Raw genomic sequence first — 21647 nt, forward strand, 5'->3', positions numbered from 1 at the left:
ATTTACCACCGTCCAGTACTCTGGCCCTAGTCCCCTTGCCAGTGAGGATGCAAAGATCATTGCCAAAGGTGCATCATTCTCTTTCCTTCCTTCTTGTAGCTAACTGAGATGTTTCAAAACATTGTTTAATAAAATATTTTGATTAATATGTTGCTTTTGAGGTAGATAGTCTGAGGCAGAGACCTGGTGAAATGCAATTATGTGCTTTTTGTTCCCTATCAAACTGGATCTCTCTGAAACAATGCAACTGTGGGTCACTAAACTTTGTGTTCCGAACAAGAAAACCTTAAAATATTTATTAACATTTTAGGTGCCATGTTGTATGTCATTTTCCTTTAAAATTACTAATCAGCATACATGGAACGATGACTCAAAGACAATCAACAAATTAAGGTTTGAACTATAAACAGCTTTTATTTTGTTCCTTTTCTCTTATTATACAATATAGTTTTTAGAAAAATCCAAAATCACTATATCAGCAAATTTATTTCCAAACATTAATTATTTTTGATTTCTCTTCAAAATTGTGAAATGCTACATTATAAAAATAAGTGATAACAAAGTAAAACTACCACCATTTTCTTCCCCTTTGTTCTGAATATAAACATTACATTAACAACTTATAAAAATTATATACAAGGTGAGATATTCAAATATTTACATGCTTTTGTTTCTTTGGGTACTTGATTAAAAAAACATGCTGTTCCACAAGTGTTGTAAACTTTTCATCCACTAGTACACAACTTGACACAGTACTAATTATGCTGCATGCTCCTTGTGTAACATCAGAATGAATGTGGATTTAATTGGCTGATTGTATCCAATTAATTGTCCCCAAATTTCATCTTTTGCCATCTTTCAGGTGGGTTAGGAAATTGTTTGCTCTTTTCTTCCTCACAGATTAGTCTAGCTTCTTCAAGCTAATCACCTTAATAGACAGCTGTCCAACATGCTGACAATTAAATAAATGTTATCATTGTTATTACTAACATTGTGATCTGTTTCTCAACTGTGAGTTGATTCATCCAAGTTGGTAAAATTGTCTTTATAGAATTTGTAAACATCATTGTTGTTTGAAATTGACATTTGTTTCATCTCCTTAACTCTCTTATTTCTGTCTTGAAAATCTTATTATACGCTGGTATAGAGTCCCTAACCTGGCAGTAGCCCTTAGATACTTTGTCCACATGGTCATTTTTCATGTCCAAGCAAAAAGCAGATTAATTTGCTTATCCTGATTTCCTACATTATGAGTCCATTTGGGATTAGGAGGAGGGAAAATACTAGTGAAAACAGGTATTTTTGCTCTCACTTCCAAAGAAGTACAAAACACCTCTACTTTGTTTCTGATAAAGACTATCGTTTCAACTCAATACACTTTCAGAAAATTTGATTACTGCAATATGTTACACATTTACATTTACAAACATGATCTACAGCGTGGGTGCTTTAAAATACACACTAATAGAAACACATCACTATCTTCTTTTCAACTTACTTGTTGCATTAGATTTCAATTAGCATATAATTTCTAATATAATTTTGGTTCTGTAAATGAAGTGATGAAACGTATTAGATATATGATACAGACAGATTATTCGTACTTGCTTGAGTTTAGAAGAATGGGCAGGGGGAATCTCCTTGAAATGGATCGAATATTGAAAAGTCTGGATACTGTGGACGTGGAGAGGATGTTTCCTATAGTGAGGGAGTCTAAGACCAGAGGGCACAGCCTCAGAAATGAGGGATGTCTATTTAGACCAGGGATGAGGAAAAATTTCTTTAGCCAGAGGATGGTGAATCTGTGGAATTCTTTGCCGCAGATGGCAGTGCAAGCCAAGTCATTGGGTATATTTAAGGTGGAGGTTGATAGGCTCTTGATTAATCGTGGTGTTGAAGGTTAGGGGGAGAAGGCAGGTGAATGGGGTTGAGAGAGATAATAAATGAGCCATGATGGAATAGCAGAGAAGATTCGATGAGCCGAATGGCCCAATTCTGCTCCTAGTCTTCTGGTCTTATATATCTATGAGGACATTACTGATGTATGCATGAGTATCATTAAATCTGTCTAAAGTAATGCTGAGGTTACCTGAGGGGCATACGTATAATTTTGTTAGTGTTTAAGTTTATGAATCAAAATGATCATCAGTTCAGTCTCACGGCAAAACGTCAAGAGAATAATGTGGAAGCTGACTAACTGACATTTAAAACAGCAGCAAAATTTAAAAGGATCAAATTACCCTTAAAGTCATTAACAATATTAAAAAGTTGCTTTGTCAACAGTTAAATGCAAAGCCCACATGATGCTTCCGTTCATGAGGTTACAACAGCTTTATTAGCTAATGGCAATCAGTAGATACATAAAAAAAATTCTTCAATGCATTATATCCAATGCTTTCTAAAAATTGTCCACCCCACAGTGTTCAGTAGCTGACACATGTATTTAAGGCAAATTGTCTATATTCAAATACCCTCGTCAATGCAGTCAATATTCAGCAGTTCATATACACAAGCAAAATAATAGAGTAACACCGTACCTTAAGCCAGAGCTTGGCACAAAATATAGAGCTAATATTTAGTGTGAATTAATCCAGGAGTTGCATTGCAACCTGCAACATCTTTCTCAACTTTCACCATAATTGTTCACATAACCATTGCTGAAGAAACTCATTAACTTTCCGTCCTAAAATTAAGATACAAGTGTGCTGTAGAGCCTGTAATGTGCACTGCAGTTCGAGTACGCAGAGCTGAAAAGAGAACCTGCCCTGAATCAACCCGTTGTACAGTAGTTTCGGGCTACCATGTCTGCGTTTGTCAGTGTTGTCATCTAATGTTCTTTATTTTCATGTATTTTAGTGACATTTGATTCTATCTATCTTCCTACATGTCCTTAAAATACTCTTCTGCCAAAATAAGCAAAGAAATGTCTGTGAACGATGTCATTGCATCAAAGTCTATTGTATACATACTGAACTGATGAACTGTTAAAGGAAATTTCAGTAATTCTGAGCTCCCTCTGGTGACAATGTAAGCCATGGATGTGACTACAATTCCCTGGCACAGATCCTTTAAGCAGTACTCTCTTCAGTAAAGACCATTCACACAGGATGAGGCAAATATCTGTCCCGACTTCTTAAAATGAAATAAAAAGAGGCGAGCATTAGAGGATCAGAAACAGCTGCTGAAAGTTGCAAACTCAGCCAGCTCCACCATGGGCGCTAGCCTCTCCAGCAACGAGGACATCTTCAAAAAGTGATGTCTCAATAAATACAGCATTCGTCATTAAGAATCCTCATCAGCTAGGACATCCCTTCTTACAATTGCTACCATCAAGGAGAAGGTACAAGAGTCAGAATCCATGGTCTCAGTGTTTCAGGACCAGCTTTTTCCTTCCGCCAACAGATTTCTGAATGGATGATGCACCCCGAACACTACCTCAGTATTTTTTCCCTCTCTTTGCATTACTTAATTTCATTTTCTATTTTTATATACACTTCTATTGCAATTTATAGATTTTATTATTATGCATTGCAATCTACTGCTGCTGCAAAACAATGGATTTTACAATATATGTCAGTGACATTAAACCTGATTCTGAATCTCTCCCATTCCATAGGATTATAGCTGATCATCTAAAATCAGTACCCTATTCTATCTTCCTTCTCGTATCTCTTCCCCAAAGATCAATATCTAACTCCATGTTGAATATACCTGGTGTTTTGACATCAGTTGCTTTCTGTGACAGAGAATTTCACAGGGTCAGAATTCTCTGTGAGAAGAAATTCTTATCGCAGTCATAAAAGGCTTTCTTCTTACTCCAACTTACTTCAACCTCCCCCCCCCCCACTACAGGGAGCATCTAAATGCTAGAATTTTGAAGCTTTTTATAAGTTTCCCTAACACTCTTCTAAAATCTGTTAATTATAAGACTAATTAACCCAACCGCATCTGTCAGTCCTGCCATCCTAGGAATCATCTGGTATTTCTTTACTGATCCCCTTGCATGGCAAGAACATTCTTCCTCATATAAGGAAACCAGAAATGCACATGTCACTGCTTCTATGCTTGAATCCTCTTGCTGTGAAGGTCAGTGCACAAATTTTCTTCCTAATTGCCTGCTACATCATTATGCTTACTTCAAGAACTGGAGCACAAGGATAGTTCATCCACATTACTCTCCCACTTTCCCAGATTACAGTTATTCTGGTAACCTGCTTTTGTATTATTGCCTCCAAAGTGGAAGAGCTCACAGTTATCCACATTATATATATCTGCCCACTCCCTCAACCTGCCCAAATCAACCTGAAGCTTTCTGCATCATCCTCAAGAAATCCCTCTCTTTACTGGATGCCAGTTTGTTAAAGAAGAATACAAGTTATCTCTTCTGTTAATACAATGCGGAGGGAAGGCTAACATCAGATTGTGTTAGTTGTATGATAACACCACTTCCAGTCATTTCAAGATTATACTTACATTGGGTGCCTTTGCATCCATTTATTATCAGTCTATTTTAACTATGACTATCAGCAAATTAAGTTCCAAATTCACATTCCAAATTAATTCATATGTTGAATATAGAAATTTATTGCAGTTCCCCCAAAATTTCATGTTTTCTAAAACATTTCAGGTTTGCTTTCAGGAAATACAGAATAAATAATACATTTTTCTGTGAATTGAATGCATTGCATAATTGTTTTCCACTTAAACATCTTTCTACTACCAACAATATATTCTTTCATATATATGCAGCTATTTATCTCCTGTATATGTGTGTGGAAATGGCAGTATTTTGTTCATCTGTACATTTCAGATCAGTCAGTCACACTTGGTCTAATTCTGGTGTCTCTTCATGTGAAGAGCCAAGTGATCCGAACGTGAAAAGCAACGACCGCAGGCGATGCATTTGAAAGGTTTAGCTCCTGTGTGCTTTCTGTAGTGTCTGGTAAGTTCATCAGAACGGGCAAAACGCCAATCACAACCATCCCATGTACACTTGTATGGTTTTTCACCTGCAATTGAAACAGACAAACGTGAATATGTCACCTCCTTTAAAGGGCAGCATTATTTTTAAATGTTACTGATTACGATATTATCCGTGTCACATTCACACAAACCAGTGGCTGAGGACTACTTGTTAATAACTAACTGTGGACAAAAGGTGTAAATTCTGTCTGATCAGTATAAATATTATCATCATTCTGGCTCTTCAAGAAAAATCTATTCAGGTAGAAACCAATTTATAATTCTTTTTGGAACCCATTATGAACTATTTGAAGTGTTGAGCAATTTCTAATACCAACATTTATGGCTCAATGTCTCCAGGTCTTGAGTCCCAGGATGCTGATGATGATTGGAATCTAGGCATCTATATAACAAAAAAGCTGTTTGCCTGAGCCACCAATGAAATCAGCCATGGAAGAATGGCAAAGGACAGAAATGACAAATAATTATATTCCTGTTAAGTCCCGATGAAGGGTCTTGGCTCAAAATGTCAACTGTTTATTTCCCTCCATAGATTCTGCCTGACCTGCTGAGTTCCTCTAACATTTGTTTGTTTGTTACAAGTTATATTCTCTGCAGTTTTTGAGGGCTACCATCCTATTCTACTTGGTGAAGAGAATTAGAATTGTTGTTATACTGTAGTTACATTAGAATTACCATTCTTTTTCTATTTTAAGATAATGCACAAAGAAATTACAATTTGGGAAACTTTGGAACTTATTGATTGATACCGCTCCTTAAAGATCAATATTGCATCATGCTAATGGAGCTGTGATCAATAATTACTACTGATATTGGCTGTGCATTCTTTCTGCTCCAAAGGATTTCAGGTGTTAACTGGACGTCTTACTGCTGGCATTACTATGTCTTTACCGCTAATATTGTGAAGACATGGTAATTAAAACATTTCAATGACAGTATGAAAATGGAAAATGCTGCACTGGCAATCCATTATGTAGAACTCTGTGATTTTTACCAAGATTTAAAACGGACTGAACAAACAGAACAATTTTATTATTTCATTCCATAGTCTTGCCACAGTCCTTTTGAAAGAGGTGTGCCAGGAATAGAGATATGGTTGTTAGCAATGGATAATCACCTTGGCATGTTTCCTCTGATGCAATACCACTAAAAGCACAAGATATTGAGTTTGAAAATGTCCAATATTATGATTAATCAGATAGCAACTATTTCAGTGATCTATTCTTCCTGTTGCACTAGCTTCGTTTAGCAAAAGCACATAGTAGTCACCTGCTAACTTCTGGCTGTGGGTGTCGATGTGAAAATGTCGCATTTATAACAACTGTCATAAAGCTTGTTCTACCTCATATTTCTCTACTGATCTTCCTACTCTTCTCCATCAACCAAAGCAAAAAGAGTGTTCTGTGACACAGCCTATGGACTCACTTTCAAGGACTCTTCATCTCATGATGATATTTATTGCTCATTTATTATTTTTTTTTCTTTTTGTATTTGCACAGTTTGTTTTCTTTTGCGCAATGGTTCTTTGCCCGTCTTGTTGCATGCGATTTATCATTAATTCTATTGTGTTTTTTGTATGCCTGCAAGAAAATGAATCACAGGGTTGTATATGGTGACATTAATGAACTTTGATAATAAATTTACTTTGAACTCATCTTAGAACATGATAACTGGTCACTCATGGCTCTGAAATTTCAATTTTAACTGATTATAGTGGGAAATATACTACTTTAGTGTAGGAGTTTATCACAATTTGATTCAACAGGAGACACAAACCATTAACTATTAAAGCCTGAAAAAAAGAAAAATGTCCCTCTGTGTCTTTTGCCAGCAGGTGTTTACAAGTATCGAGATTGGATGAGTCTCATCCTCTCGTTCATCAAGATCTATGGGAAGGCAATTTTGGTTGGAGTTATGGTCCTATGATCAGACATCCTACCCAATATTTTGGTTCTAATAGTGTTAGGCTGAGATGAAAATCTAAGGTACAATGTCAGACATTCCTTCAAAACCACTGGAAATACATTAAAGAACTGACTTTTTAGATATAACATGGTGACAAGATTTAGAGTTCTGGTTGATTTATCCTATGCTATAAATAAGTTTGCCTAATCCAGAGGTGTATCTGGCACTTAGGTGAACATTTCAACCAATTTAACCCAGGCAAAGCCAACCAATGTGTGCTAGCCTAGTGCTAGTTCACTAAAGCCGTGAGACTGTATTTCATTGTATATGTTCAGAGTGATATTTCAGATAATACAACAATGCTTGCTCAATATTGTTAAGAACACTTCCTGACAGGAAAGTTATAATTGAATTATAATTCATTATGTAGATGGAAATAACATGTAGTGATAAGATAGGAATGCATACATAGCTGACAACAGCGTTGAAGCTAGCAATGGATTAACAAGTGAACTGCTGGTTGAATAATTTACACTCACTGGCCACTTTATTAGATTCACTTGTTCACCTGCATGTTAATGCAAACATCTAATCAGTTAATCAGGCAGCAACTCAATGCATAAAAGCATACAGACATGGTCAAGAAGTTCAATTGTTGCTCAGACCAAACATCATAGTGGGGAAGAAATGTAACCTAAGTGACTTTGACCAAGGAATGATTGTTGGTGTTAGGTGGAGTGGTTTGAGTACCTCAGAAACTGTTGATTTCCTGGGATTTTCATGCACAAGTCTCATGAATTTACAGAGGATATAAAAGCAACAAAAAAAAAATCCAGTGAGTGGCAGTTCCATGGGCAAAAATGCCTTGTTAATGAGAGTTATCATCATCATCATCATCATCAGGTGCCATGCCCAGTTTGAGCTTTGACTGCCATGGCCCACACAGTCCTGTTTTGGGTCAAGTGGATCAATTCACTGGTATTCATTTCCAGTTCTCTGGCTGCTGTTTCCATCATCATTTGTCTTTTTCTTCCTCTTGCTTTCTTCTCTTCAATCTTTCCCAGAATTACCGTGCATTCTAACTCCTCTTTCCTAATCACATGTCCAATGAAGTTACGTTGCCTTTTCATGATCTCATACATTATTTCTCTTTTTGTGTTTGCTCTGTTCACGACATCCTCATTAGATATTCGTTTCGTCCATGGTATTTTTTGCATCCTCCTCAAAAACCACATCTCTGCTGCTACAATTCGTTTCCTCATGTTACTAGATACTGTCCAACATTCTGAGCCATATAACATAACTAGATAAACATAACATTTCAGTACTCTGAGGCGGGTTGTAATGCCCAGTTTAGTATTGGTCAGTATACTCTTCGTAAAGGTGTCTTTTGCCATCCCTATTCTTCTTTTGTTGTCCAAGTCGCACCTGCCATCTGATGTCACCCAGCTTCCTAAATAGCAAAAGTTCTGTACTTGTTTTATGTCTTTCCCATTTATTCTCAGCCTGCAGATAGGATTCTCCTTCTTTTTGGATATCACTATACATTGTCTTTTTGTAATTGATAGATAGACCGATTTTTGCACTTTCTTCAACAATTATGTCAATTAAGTTTTGTAGTTCTTCCTCCGTACTTGCAACTAACACAGTGTCACATGCATATCTGAAATTATTGATGTTTTCACCGCCAACTTTGATTCCCAAGATGTCTCTTATTTTTTGTAACATTGTTTCACTGTGCACATTAAATAAATCAGGGGAGAAAACACACCCTTGTCTAACGCCTCTCTTGATTTTTGTAAACTGACTCACTTCTCCATCTATTCTTACAGTGGCAGTTTGTTCCCAGTACAGATTTCTGATTAGGCGGAGGTCTTTCGAATCTAGATCTAGAGTTTCCTGTAATATTTCAAATAACTTATTGTGCTTCACTTTATCAAATGCTTTTGTGTAGTCGATAAAACAAACAAATCTTTTTGCACTTGAATAGTTCATTCTGATAGTGTCCTTAACATCAATATTGCATTTCTTGTACCTTTGTCTTTCACAAGACCACACTGCTCTTTGCCTATTTCAGCTCATATCTTACTTTTAGCTCTTGTTATCAAAATTCTAAGAAGTATCTTGGTGATCTGACTCATTAAACTTATGGTCCTATGTAATTCACATTCTATTGCTCCAGCTTTCTTAGGAAGAGTGATAAATATTGATTTTTTCATCTCTTCTGGCATTATTCCAGTCTCATAAATGTCATTGATTAAATCAGTAAGTTTTTCAACTCCATAATCTTCAAGGGCGATAATTTGTTCTATTACTAATTAATGAGAGTAGTCAGAAGAAAGTGGCCAAACTGGTTCAAACTGATAGGAAGGAGACAGTCACTCAAATAGTCATGTATTACAACAGTGGTGTGCAGAAGAGCATCTCTGAACACACAACACGTCAAACTTTGAAGTGGATGGACTACAGCAGAAGATCACAAACGTACACTCAGTGGCCACTTTATTAGGTGCAGGGAGATACCTCGTAAAGTGGCCACTGAGTGTATTTCACTTACTGTGTTGAAGAATAAAATTCTACTGAAAATTATCAAATGAGAATACTAGAGGCTGTACACATCAGTGAAATAAAGGGAAATGCTGCTGTTATAAATCAGCAGCAACAGAGATGAATTTGAGTCGAGTTTTTATAAAATAAACAACGACATTTATTAACCTCTTCTCAAATAAACATGGAACAGTAAACGAACGATTAACTTAAACGGATGTTAACAGCAGTACGCTTCTATAGTTATCAAACAGTCGAACTTAAAGACAATCCTTAACAGATCTTATTTAAGCACAGTCTTAAGGTGGTAATTTAGTAAGTCCAAATGACTCCTGAAATATTCGAGAGCAGAGACTTCTCAAACCAGCTTTGGAACAGTCCCTGAAGTAAAGACGTCACTGCTGACGCAGCTCCCAGCCGAAATGCGTTGTCTGAAGTTATGACACAGAATATGATTTCTCAAAGTAAATGACCTTTCAACAAAGTGATCATCGCACAATCCAGAATGTGTCAGGGTTAACAAAACGTGTGTGCCACGTACGGACGGTTCGAAATGTCAGTCATACCCATAATGCACCGAATGCCATTGGTTAACCCCCAATCCCTTTGGGGTTCGTTCAGAGCTGGGGATTCTTCACTCTCACTCTTCCTTCTACTCCGATGGTGTAACTACCAATGGTGGACTCCCAACATAACGAACTACACTACAACTGCGGGTTGCCCTTATATACCAGTTGGAACATGCCATCACGTGACATCACATCACCCCACTATCACAAGACAATTATATTATTCCAATGGCACCAGACCATTACATCATTCTAGTAGCATAAGACAATTACATCATATTCACGAGATACTCACGTGACAGGTAACACTGCCATTGAGATTAGAATGCTTTTGGTTTAAATCTTAGTTTGTGTACAAGTTGATGAAACCAGTGCAACTATGTGGTACAATGTAGGCACTAATTTGGTGTCAGGTATGGCTCAGTAGTAACATGCAGAAGGTTGTAAATTCTTATCTCACTCCATCTGAAAAACCAGGTTAACCAGTGTATTGTTGAGTGACTGCTGCACTGTTAGGGGTGACATCTATTTGATTAAATATTAAACTGAAGCCACATCTGCATTCTGAGGCAGATGTGAAGAGCCCTATGGAAGAGAGCTGTGGGTATCCTCTCATTTTCTCGACTAATATATATATCTCTTTAACTATATTGTTGAACAAAGTTCTGATTATATTCTCATTGTTTTTCATGGAATTTTTGCTGAATTTACTTTTCTTTTTATGCTAGGCAATTGGAAACTTATGTTTTCTAGAGGTGATAATGACCATTTCTGTCACTTGAACCTCTGCTCTCCACATCAGTGATACATGGAAATGATACATATGCCATTCAATGCTTCTTCTGAATCAATGTGGGGAAACATATTCCTAAGTTGTCATTTTCACGACAACATTGAACTCTTCCAGGATGACTAGGTCTTCAAATGCAACACTGGACCAGAACTGTGGTTAGATAATTTGCATCCTTTTGAATCCTTCTGCCCAACTTTATTGCCATCACACTCAAACCCACATCATCACTGTACCTTTCAGAGTTAATGCTAATGGTCCTATCCCCCAACTCTCCAATCCTCACAAATATTTGCACTCCTGCCCAAAGGTCTAGGCCATCAATTCCTCTGATCCTTCAATGCTCCTAAGCCACCAAATGTTAGGCTCTAGCCACTGACCCACTGATTCTGGATTCTCTAAACTCATACTGCTCTGTCACAATCCCCTTCTGTTCTGATCATTCAATCCTTCCAAATCCCAAGGCCAAAGTTTAGCATGATTTCTATCTGACTTATGAATTCAGTCGTTATTCAACCCACCCCTATCCCACTAACTCTGAATTGGCTCAAGGCCAGCAGCCATCACAATACAATAATTATGGATTGTTCTTTAAACAGACAGTAATGATACTATTTCTTTAATAATATTCTTAACAAAGATTTGTTGGTAATGCTGTGAAAATGAACAGTACATTAATAAATAGTCCATCCTATGCACTGGATGGGAACAGATATAACCCCACTGTTCCAGGTAAGGAGGAAGAGATAAATCAGGGACTGTTGCTGGAATCTATAATGAAGGCTGTAACATTAGAACACTCCAAGGAATAATGAGAATGGAACAGAATCGGCATGATTTACAAAAGGAAAATCACGCTTGATTAATATTCTGAGGATATAACTTTGAAGGACTAATGAATGTGATAGTCTGAAAATCTAGATCCTTCTTTTGGTAAAGTCCCACACAGGATTTGGTCAGCAAGGCTACATGACACAGTACTGGGGAGAATGTACTGAAATCCTTAGCAGCCTGTGACTAATGAGATATTGATGAGCGAGGTGCTTGTGCCTCGACTATTCGCAATCTGCATTAACAGCTTGGCTGAGGGAAGTAGATGCCATATTTCCAAGTTTGCTGACAAAGCAAGATACTATGCAAGTAATTGGTGTGGTCCTTTTAGAAATACAAATTCTGTAAAAAATAAATGATTATTTCTGGGTTATATGGATCTGTTTTATATCAGTCACAAATTTATTAAGTGCACACAGATACGCACTTTTTCAGGCAAAACTTACATTTTTGTTTGAATGAAAGCAACAAGGAATTCTATTATTGCAAATTGTACCTTTGTATAACACTTGAAAGAAAAGGGAAAGAGAGTTAAGTTGATCCTTCTGTACACCCTAACTGGAGGACAATTCATCACCCTAATTTATTAAGGATATAATTTCTGTTGTAGGGATAAAGTCTTCAAACAAAGGATAACTATTTGTGTTACTAAATGAGATGACTTTATAATATACAGTGCAGATATTTATGCACTTACTGGAATTAATTATCAAATGCTACAAGGAGCAGGTTGTTGTTTTGATGTCACTCATCACTGCTCTGTATACATTTCTATGAATATACATAACAATATATTGCTTTTGTGGGCACGTGGCCAAGTGGTTAAGGCATTGGACTAGCGACCTGAAGGTCGTGAGTTCGAGCCCCAGCCGAGGCAATGTGTGTTGTGTCCTTGAGCAAGGCACTTAATCACACATTGCTCTGCAACGACACTAGTGCCCAGCTGCATGGGTCCTAATGCCCTTCCCTTGGACAACATTGGTATCGTGGAGGGGGGAGACTTGCAGCATGGGCAACTGCTAGTCTTCCACACAACCTTGCCCAGGCCTGCGCCCTGGAGAGTGAAGACTTTCCAGGCGCAGATCCATGGTCTCGCAAGACTAACAGATGCCTTAATTGTAATATTGCTTTCACTATCTATATTAAACAAAATGTCTGTATATATAAAAGAGGGGCATGGATATATTAAATCTACATTCTGCATTTTAAAATAGGTTAATTCTTAATTCATACACGGCCACTTTTCTCTCTCACTTTCTCAGATATCGCTTGTAGAAACCCTTGTGTTTGCATCTCGGACTGGCTATTAATCTCCTTTGACATAATTAAATTTTTCCCCATTCATCACATTTGTTTGTGCCACCTAGTAAGCACTGAGAGGTAAAAATTCCTGACAGCAGAACAATAGCAAGTAAAGCTATCTAGTTTCTCAGCCTCCTACTTAGAGGGGCCACTACACGAGAGGCAGATAATCAGTCTCTTTAGAATAGGTGCTGCACAAGTTAACAAATACTTTATCAATGGGAGAATTTGCTAGGCTGAATGGCTTTTTTGCACTAGGGTGCGGTCCAAATATTAGCACACTTTTTTCTGATAGCAGGAATAATAAAGCTGAATGAATGAAATTCAGAAACACTTTGACCTCAAATATTTGTTTTTTTCGTGCTGACTAATTTCAAATGCCTCTAGAATTATTACCTTTATTAAATGAATACTTTTTCCAATATGTACCATGGTTATTTTTGTTTGAAATTCCACTCAGTGAGTACCTATAGGGCAGGGTCTAAGCTCTGAGCTGAAACGCAGAAGCATGGCAGCAATCAGCAGTGCACTGACTTGGAATCACAGGACACTTCAACTCCCTCACGGGCTCACTCAATAAATGCACCCGGAGTACAAACATTAGATTCCCTGATGTTGCTTCCCATGATAAGGAAGGAAGGAAATACAGAGTGAGGGGAAAAGAGTGAGGAGTGGAGGAAAGTCATCAGAATCTTATCGTGATGCTGAGAAATCAGAATCAAATGTGCAGCCTGTTTTCTAAACAGGGTGAAAATCCAAAAATCTGGGATGCAAAGGGACCTGGAAGTCCTTGTGCAGAATACCTTAAAGGTTAACTTGCAGGTTGAGTCGGTGGTGAGGAAGGCAAATGCAATGTTCAGGAGGTCTAGAATACAACAGCAGGGATGTGATGCTGAGGCTTTATAAGGCACTGGTATTGTGAACAGTGTTGGGCTCCTCATCTTAGAAAAAGATGTAACTGACTTTGTAAGCAAATATCAACAATATCCCACTACAATCGGACCAGTCTAAACAAGGAAATCTGTAACTGACTTTGTAAGCAAATATTAACAATAACCCACTACTGTCGGACCGTTCCTATAGATGCTGCCTGGCCTGCTGCGTTCACCAGCATTTTTTGTGTGTGTTGCTTGAAATTCCAGCATCTGCAGATTTCCTCGTGTTTGCGTTAGAAAAGATGTGCTGGTATTGGAGAGGGTTCTGAGGAGGTTCACAAGGATAATTCTGGGAATGAAAGGGTTATCATATGAGGAACATTTGATAGCTCTACATCTGTACTCACTGGAATTTAGAAGGATCTCATTGAAACCTTTTGAATGTTGAAAGGCCTAGACAGAGTAGACGTGGAAAGGATGTTTCCCATGGCGGGGGAGTCCGGGACAAGAAGGCACAGCCTTAGGATAGAGGGGCATCCATTTAAAACAGAAATGTGGAGAAATTTCTTTATCCAGAGGCTGGCGAATTTGTGGAATTTATTAACAAAGGTAGCTGTGGAGGCCAGGTCATTGGGTGTATTTAAGGCAGAGCTTGATAGATTTTTGATCGGACATGGCATCAAAGGTTACATGAAGAAGATCGGGGAATGGGGCTGCGGAGGGGAAAAAAGGATCAGCCATGATTGAATGGTATAGCAGATTGAATAGGCCAAATGGTCTCCTATGTCTTAGAGTCTAAGTTTATTATTTAAATTAAATGGAAGGGTATCCATCACAGGTTAATAATTCAGATTCGTTTGTTTATCACATGTTGATCTAAGCAAACAATGTGTTGTTTGCATTAACAACCAACACAACCCATGGATGTGCTGGGGCCAGCCTGCAAATGTCACCACACGTTCCAGTGCCAACATAGCATGCCCTCAATGTTTTGTAGAACATCACAAAACACAACAAAACAGAACTCAGTAAGCAACAAGACAACAACAGCAAAACAAGCCCTGTTTCTCTCATCTACCCACGCAGTCTTCCAACCCCAGTACAGGCCGGGTCCGGTCCCCAACCTTCAGTGGACTCGTAGACTCAGGGCTCCGGCCTTCGGGCCTCAGGCTTTGATCTTTGGTATCGACCCCAGGACTTGTTGATTGTGATGAATAAGGCCAGTGGATGAGGACCCCAAAGAGTAGGTCTCGAATACTGGTTTCACTGACTCAAAACCCTAGAGGGTCACCAGCACGCGTATCTCCTGCCTGCAAGGAACTTCGATCCTGGCTGATGGCCCACTGAGGTGGGGGAGGGGGGTACCAGCCTTCGCTCTCGCTGGCATGCCAGCTCAACTTCTAACCACGGATGTCCTTTGTCCCACGTCCACATCACAGGCCTTTGAGCTTGGAGCAGAGGCATAGACTCTGGCCTGACCTCTAAGTCCATCACATCCTTGTGCCTAAACCTAAACCTGACCCCAAACTCCCCTCTTTATTCCCAGAACCATCCCTATGATCTAGAAAACCACGACACCTGAGCCTCTGCCTTGACCGAAACTGAAACACAGCTCCGTGCCATCTTGACTGGAAGCATTGGAATCAAATCCAGCAAATTTAAAGCCTAACCATAACTAAATAGTTAAAACAATAAAGTGTTAATTTTGTTAGACACAGTGTAAAACAGAATTTAATTCAACATGAATATGCTCATAATGCCATTTAAGATAAAGCTCCATCAATAACTATATTTTATTTCTCCATACAGAGATGACCCATACTTTTATTCTTTATTATCCTCTATTAATTCCTATTCCCCTGATATTTCATATTCAACTGTCAATACCCACTCATTTTTAAAAAATAACTTGACTAAGAACCTTAGAAGCTAGAAGTGTTGATTTTCAAAATCTCCAGAAGCTAGATGTATGAAAAATTATTCAATCATCTCATGAAAAATTTACAATAGCAATGAAATTATTTCTTAATCCTGTTCCTTATTTGAGGATTTATTTTTCTTTCCACTCTCTAAATTCTTTCATAACTTTAATTACTTCAATTAGATCGCCTCGGGCCCTCCGAATACTGTACAAGTAATATGTGCTTTAGTAACGCATACAAAATGCTGCAGGTACTTGACAGTTCAGGCTGTATCTATGGAAAGGAATAAAGAGTTCTTTCTGGATGCTGACTTGCTGAGTTCCTCCAGCATTGTGTATGAGTTACTCTGTATTTCTGAAGAATCACTTTTGTTTGTAATACATGTTTTATTGAACATCAGAATTTACCTCCTGAAATTGCTGACAAAAATGTCAAGCAAATTAATTTTATCTTGTCTGTGTCCTTCCCCTGGCAGAACACTTGGTTTACTTTCATATCTGAATTACTACAGGCACCAGATACTTCTGAGCCTGAGCCATAAAATTTGACAATGAATTGTTTATGTGCTAGAAGTCTTTTAGGGACGACTCGCATGTTACTAAGGCTGACATCCAGAGAACTCCAGAAGTGGTAGATGAAACAGTCAGGCATTGCTGATATCAATGTAATAGAAAGGTAGAACTCAGTACTTGAGTATGTACAGTATATATTCTATCTATTCATGAGTAGCAATGAAATAATAAAACTTTCCAAGTGACAAATGCAATCAGTTATAAGAGACCAAACAAGAATGACTTGCCCTTTTGTACTATCTTCGACATCTCTTTCAGAATGTGCCAAATCATTTCATGTTCCATAAATTACTCCTGAAAAATCATTACTGATGTAATATAGGAGTGGAGTTGCAAATTTGTGCACAACTCTTTACACATACAGTACAGCAATTTTTAATGAGCAGCTAAGTTGTTTCAAGGGCATTGAGTGAGATTAGATATTTTAATATTTCACCCATAGGAACTTCTCCAAAAGTGCTTTGCTTCCTGCAATGAGGCATCAGCCTAGATTTTGTGATCAAGCCACTGAAGTAGGAGATTTGCTGCAACCAATTTACTAGGAAAGTGAGAGCATTCAACTAAGACTGATCAAATACCTATACTATTTATAAACTAAGATATCATTTTTTACTTCTCATATAACCAAATATCACGCAATCAAAAACATACTATACTGATCTACAATTGAGAAGTTTATCAATTATCAGGGTACCATAATCAATAATGGAGCAGGTATTCTCAAAATGTAATGCTGAAGCAGTTTCCAATTCAAGTTTTTACTCCTCAATCCTGAAATGAAAATACGGATCTATGATCTAAGGCAGAAATTCTAAAGTTCAATCAAAAAGCTAACTTAAGAAAAAAGAGAATAGTGTTTCTGCACTCTGGGTTTTTGCCAGAAGAAGTTAATTAGTTAATGACCTTCTCCCTGAAGAATCCTGGACCCTGAATCCCTTTATTCGCTCCTCCGATGTAGTTCTTAAACATAACAATGTCCTGGCGCTGTGTTGTGTTCTTCACAGTTACTCAATAAATCAAAATAAAAGACCCAATGCTGCTGAATTATCTCATCAAGTTATCAATGAGATAAAAAATTAAACCAAATATTGAGTTAAGTTAAATTCAAAATGAGAAGGAAGCAAAACAGAGTTTGTTAAAAATACAGGATCAATAAGAACTCCAAATGGCTGATATACAACATGGTATATATTTACATATGTTTGATTTGCAAGTGTTTGAATAGCTCAAGGTCATTCACAGAACTAACCTAAAGGAATACCTTTATACAGAAATATCATTTATCACTTTGCCTTTAAAGCCAGTTTCATTCAGCAATCATTTGCTCAGTGATGTTATAAATAACTGATTCCTTTAGAATCTTAAAACATGGATAAGCATTTATTTCCATTTGTATTGGACACATATTGTGTATTTATGCATTTTTTAAGTCAGATTGAAAACTTTACAGGCCTTTCACATGAAACAAATTATTTGTGCAATGGTTACTGAGACACTTAGCTGTATTGTTCAAAACAGTATCCTATAAATGTCTTGTTCTTTTATGAATGAATCTTTACTAACATCTGGATGACAAAGACCCAGAATTATAATGGTTCAACAGAAGATGTAAATTCACCATATTTTTAACACTAATAATGACTGATGAATGCCTTTGCATGATTGAATTTTGATTGACTTATGATGTGAGTATAACTTAAGATAGAGCCCCAAGGCTTACCTATCAGTGTTTACCTATCTATCTTTATGATGAGGTATTCAACTTTGTCTAAGTTTAATACCTAATGTAATCTGTTTCACATTTTTCCTGATTCCTCTGAAATCACTGGGGTAAATCCACTGTGATAGAGTCATAGAACACTATAGCATAGAAACAGTAGCTTCAGCCCATTTAGTCCAGGCTGAACCATTAATCTGCTTAGTCTCATTGAGCTCCAGCTGGACTGTAGCACTCCATATTCCTCCCACCCAGGTACCTATCCAAATTCCTCTTCTATGTTTTATTTGAGCCTGAATCTTCCACTTGCACTGGCAGCTTGTTCCACTCTCTCACCACCTTCTGAGTGAATTTTCCAACGATGTTCCCTTTAAACGTTTCACTTTTCACCCTTAACTCAGTAGCCTCACACAACCTCAGTGGAAAAAGCCTGCTTATATTTACTCTATCTATACTCCTCATAATTTTTTATACTGTACCTCTATTAAATCTCACCTCAGTCTTCCGGAGAATAAAGTCCTAATCTATTTAACCTTTCCCTATAACTCAGGTCCTCAAGTCCTGGCCACAACCTTGGAAATTTTCTCTGTACTCTTTCAAGCTTGTTTACATCTTTCCTGTAGGTAGGTGAGGAAAATTGCAAACAATACTCCAAATTAGGCCTCGCCAACATCTTAATCAACTTCAACATAACATCCCTCCTCTGTTCAATGCATTAATTTATAAAGGCCAATGTACTTTGCGACAATTTCTGCATTTGCCTTCCACAGGGTCCGAGGGAACACCTTGTCAAGCCCTTGGAATTTATCCACCCTGATTTGCCTCAAGACAACAAACACCTCCTCTGTTATCTGTACAGAGTGCATAACCTAACTGCTGCATTCTCTCACAAATATAGACTCTGTGCCCATCTCCTGAGTAAATACAGATTCAAAAAATCTATTTAAGGTCTTCCCTATCCCTTTTCACTCCATGCATAGATTACCACTCTGATGTTTTGTAGGATCAATTTTGTCCCTTACTATCCTTTTGCTCCGTAGAGGCCCTTCACTCTGCCTGATAGAGAAACCTCATGCCTTCTTTTAACTTCATGATTTCCTCCTTAAGTGTTCTCTTGCTTTTCTTACTCTCCTCAAGTACTTCATTTGTCCATCCCTGCCAGCCTGTACCTGCTATGCACCTGCCTTTTTCTTAATCAGGGCCTCAATATCTCTTGAAAACCAAGTTCCCTAAAACAGTTATCCTTGCCTTTCATACTGACAGGAACAAAAATTCATATGTTAACCATACAGAACAGAAAGCCAAGTACCAGCCATAGAACATGACTTCCACGAACTGGTGGTGGGAACTGTATACAAATATTCTCAGACAAGGATTAATCGCACAGATATTTATCCTGTGTCTTGAGTATTAAAGAAAATCTAGAATCATATCAGTGGATTTAAATAGGTTCTACTTATAGAGTTAATAATCAAGGAAACAGTCCCCTTAGCTTATCAAATCCATGATTTAATCCATTAATCCTATTTTATTTTCTTCACCTTCCCCCAAATTTGACCACTGATCAACACAAGACGTGTAATTGACAGTGGTCAATTAACCTGCCATCCACCTCTCTGTTGAAGTGGGAGCAAGCTAAAGCACCTGTAGAAACTCAAGTGGTTCCAGTGAGAACCTCCAGTCAGTTAGCATCAGAGGTCAGGGGCGGACCCAGGTCACCGGGCTGTGAGGCAGTGGCTCTACTAACTAACGGGATTAATTTTGGAGGCAGAGTTGAATGGACAAATGTGACTATGCTTGCAACTGAGAAGGAGCCTTTAGCTACTTGTTCTTTTTTAATTTTAATCAAGTGATGCTGTGTTGGAAAATGATGGCTATGGACAAGTGGATCTTGAGATGTCATATCCTTAATTTCAACTTCCACTAGTCATGATGACACATGACTGTTTATAAAACTTAGAAGGGTTACTGATACTTAAGACAATGTTGTTCAGCGTGAGTATGAGAGGACAATAATTAAAGACTAATTGATTCTTGAGTTTAGCAGCAGGTGTGGCATAAAGTGTAGCCTTCGAAGTTAGCAAAGGCTGCCCTCCAAATTGAATTTTTTTTTGGCAATCAGAATGTGTTGTTGAGGTATAAATAAGTCTTTAATACTTCAACAACATGTTATCAAAGCGTGACTAAACCAGCCATTAAACCGTCAGAGATAAGCCCTTCACAAAACTCAAGTGCTACACACTGACCTGTATGGATCAGCATTGCCCAACACTTAAAGCTTATCAGCAATTAAAGCAAACAAAACTGAATAAGTAAGTATGGAATGAGGGAAAAATAAACTTGTTTTTTCTTTCCATTTGTTGGGCTTGCAAGTAATTTCGATAGCTTGTCGAACTAGCATGAGTGCTTGATATGGGCACTTCAGAGTAGAACTTAGTTCCTGTGAGATGTCATTTCGCAATGCATATGCTGATTTATCTAACATTAACAGTCCAGAATATTTACGGAAGAATCCCAGAAAAAGATGCTGTAAGAAAAATAAAATTGTTAAAATAAGCTAATTATTAGAAAACTCACTGATAGGTAATCTTTGAATTCTGAATTCTCTTACAATTTGGTGCCGTGAAGTCCAGATTGTTAGAGTGAACTCTGCAATTTAATTGAAAGCTGTTCATAGACTCTCACTTTCTGACTTCCCCAGCTGTGAATGTAATAGTTCTAGATTGTATGGGACACAACAAATGTGGTTTGCCAAAGCAGATTTAATATCTGTCATATGAAGTGCCAGCAATACCTGAGATGCAAAAAAACAATGCACTGGTTGAGGTGGCCCACCTTCACAAACACTGAGACAAACAAAGCTGCTGAGGCCAGTGGATCTGAATGGAACCACTAATGTTCAGCTGCTTCCCAATAAGTAACTGCTGGATTATATGGGGCCCAATGTGTGTCTGAATAGTGCTGAGTGGCATATTTATCACCAACCCGTTGCTGGGCTCCATATAGAATCCAAAGGGGAAGCCTGATCCTTCTGAGATTCCGAGCATCATGCTGGAGAACCTGCCTCTCCAAGCCTATACAATCCAGACCTAGCAGAGGATCAAAATCTCCATTCATTTGAAAGGGTACTCACCAAATGGAGATGAGGAAAAAATAGTTATTTATTTATATTCTTGTGTTTAAATGTTTTAAATAATTTCTTAGTGTTTGAACACATTTTTATTCATTTTATTTTTGCATAATTAATTTTAAAATAGTTTATTGTAATCTGATTGTTTTAAATACCTTTCAGTATAAACGACGCTTCAAAACTTTGAACTAAACATCTTCCCAGTTTTGAGAAGAGGCTGTTAAAGGCTGAGAGGGTTTTCTGGCACATTATGGCTGGAGCCTATCGACCGTCTAGTCCCTGCTAAATCTCAACCCTCCCATTTTGGCAATGGGGATTGAGCTTGATTCAGCTCCTCCACGTTCCTTCATTTATTTCACAATGCTGCCATTAATGTCAAATCTATTAGCTGTTATTTCCTTATCAATTAATCAACTATTTCATAACTTGCTTTAAAACTTTTTGATTCGTCCAACTTTCCAACTTGAGTTACATGGCTACCAGTGTAAAGTGTGTTGCTATTTT

General features: G+C 37.7%; 1 protein-coding gene across 1 annotated transcript in view; it reads right to left on the minus strand.

The window, feature by feature from the left end:
• Positions 1 to 495: 495 nt before the first annotated feature.
• The window catches only part of klf5l (Kruppel like factor 5 like), a 68115-nt gene continuing 46963 nt past the window's right edge, over positions 496 to 21647 (minus strand). The window contains exon 5 of the mRNA XM_072270638.1: positions 496 to 5009. Coding sequence (XP_072126739.1) covers positions 4831 to 5009 — 179 coding nt within the window. The 3' untranslated portion in view covers positions 496 to 4830. The remainder of the gene's footprint in view (positions 5010 to 21647) is intronic.

This window comes from Mobula birostris, chromosome 10 (assembly GCF_030028105.1).
Source record: "Mobula birostris isolate sMobBir1 chromosome 10, sMobBir1.hap1, whole genome shotgun sequence".
Lineage (NCBI taxonomy): Eukaryota > Metazoa > Chordata > Chondrichthyes > Myliobatiformes > Myliobatidae > Mobula > Mobula birostris.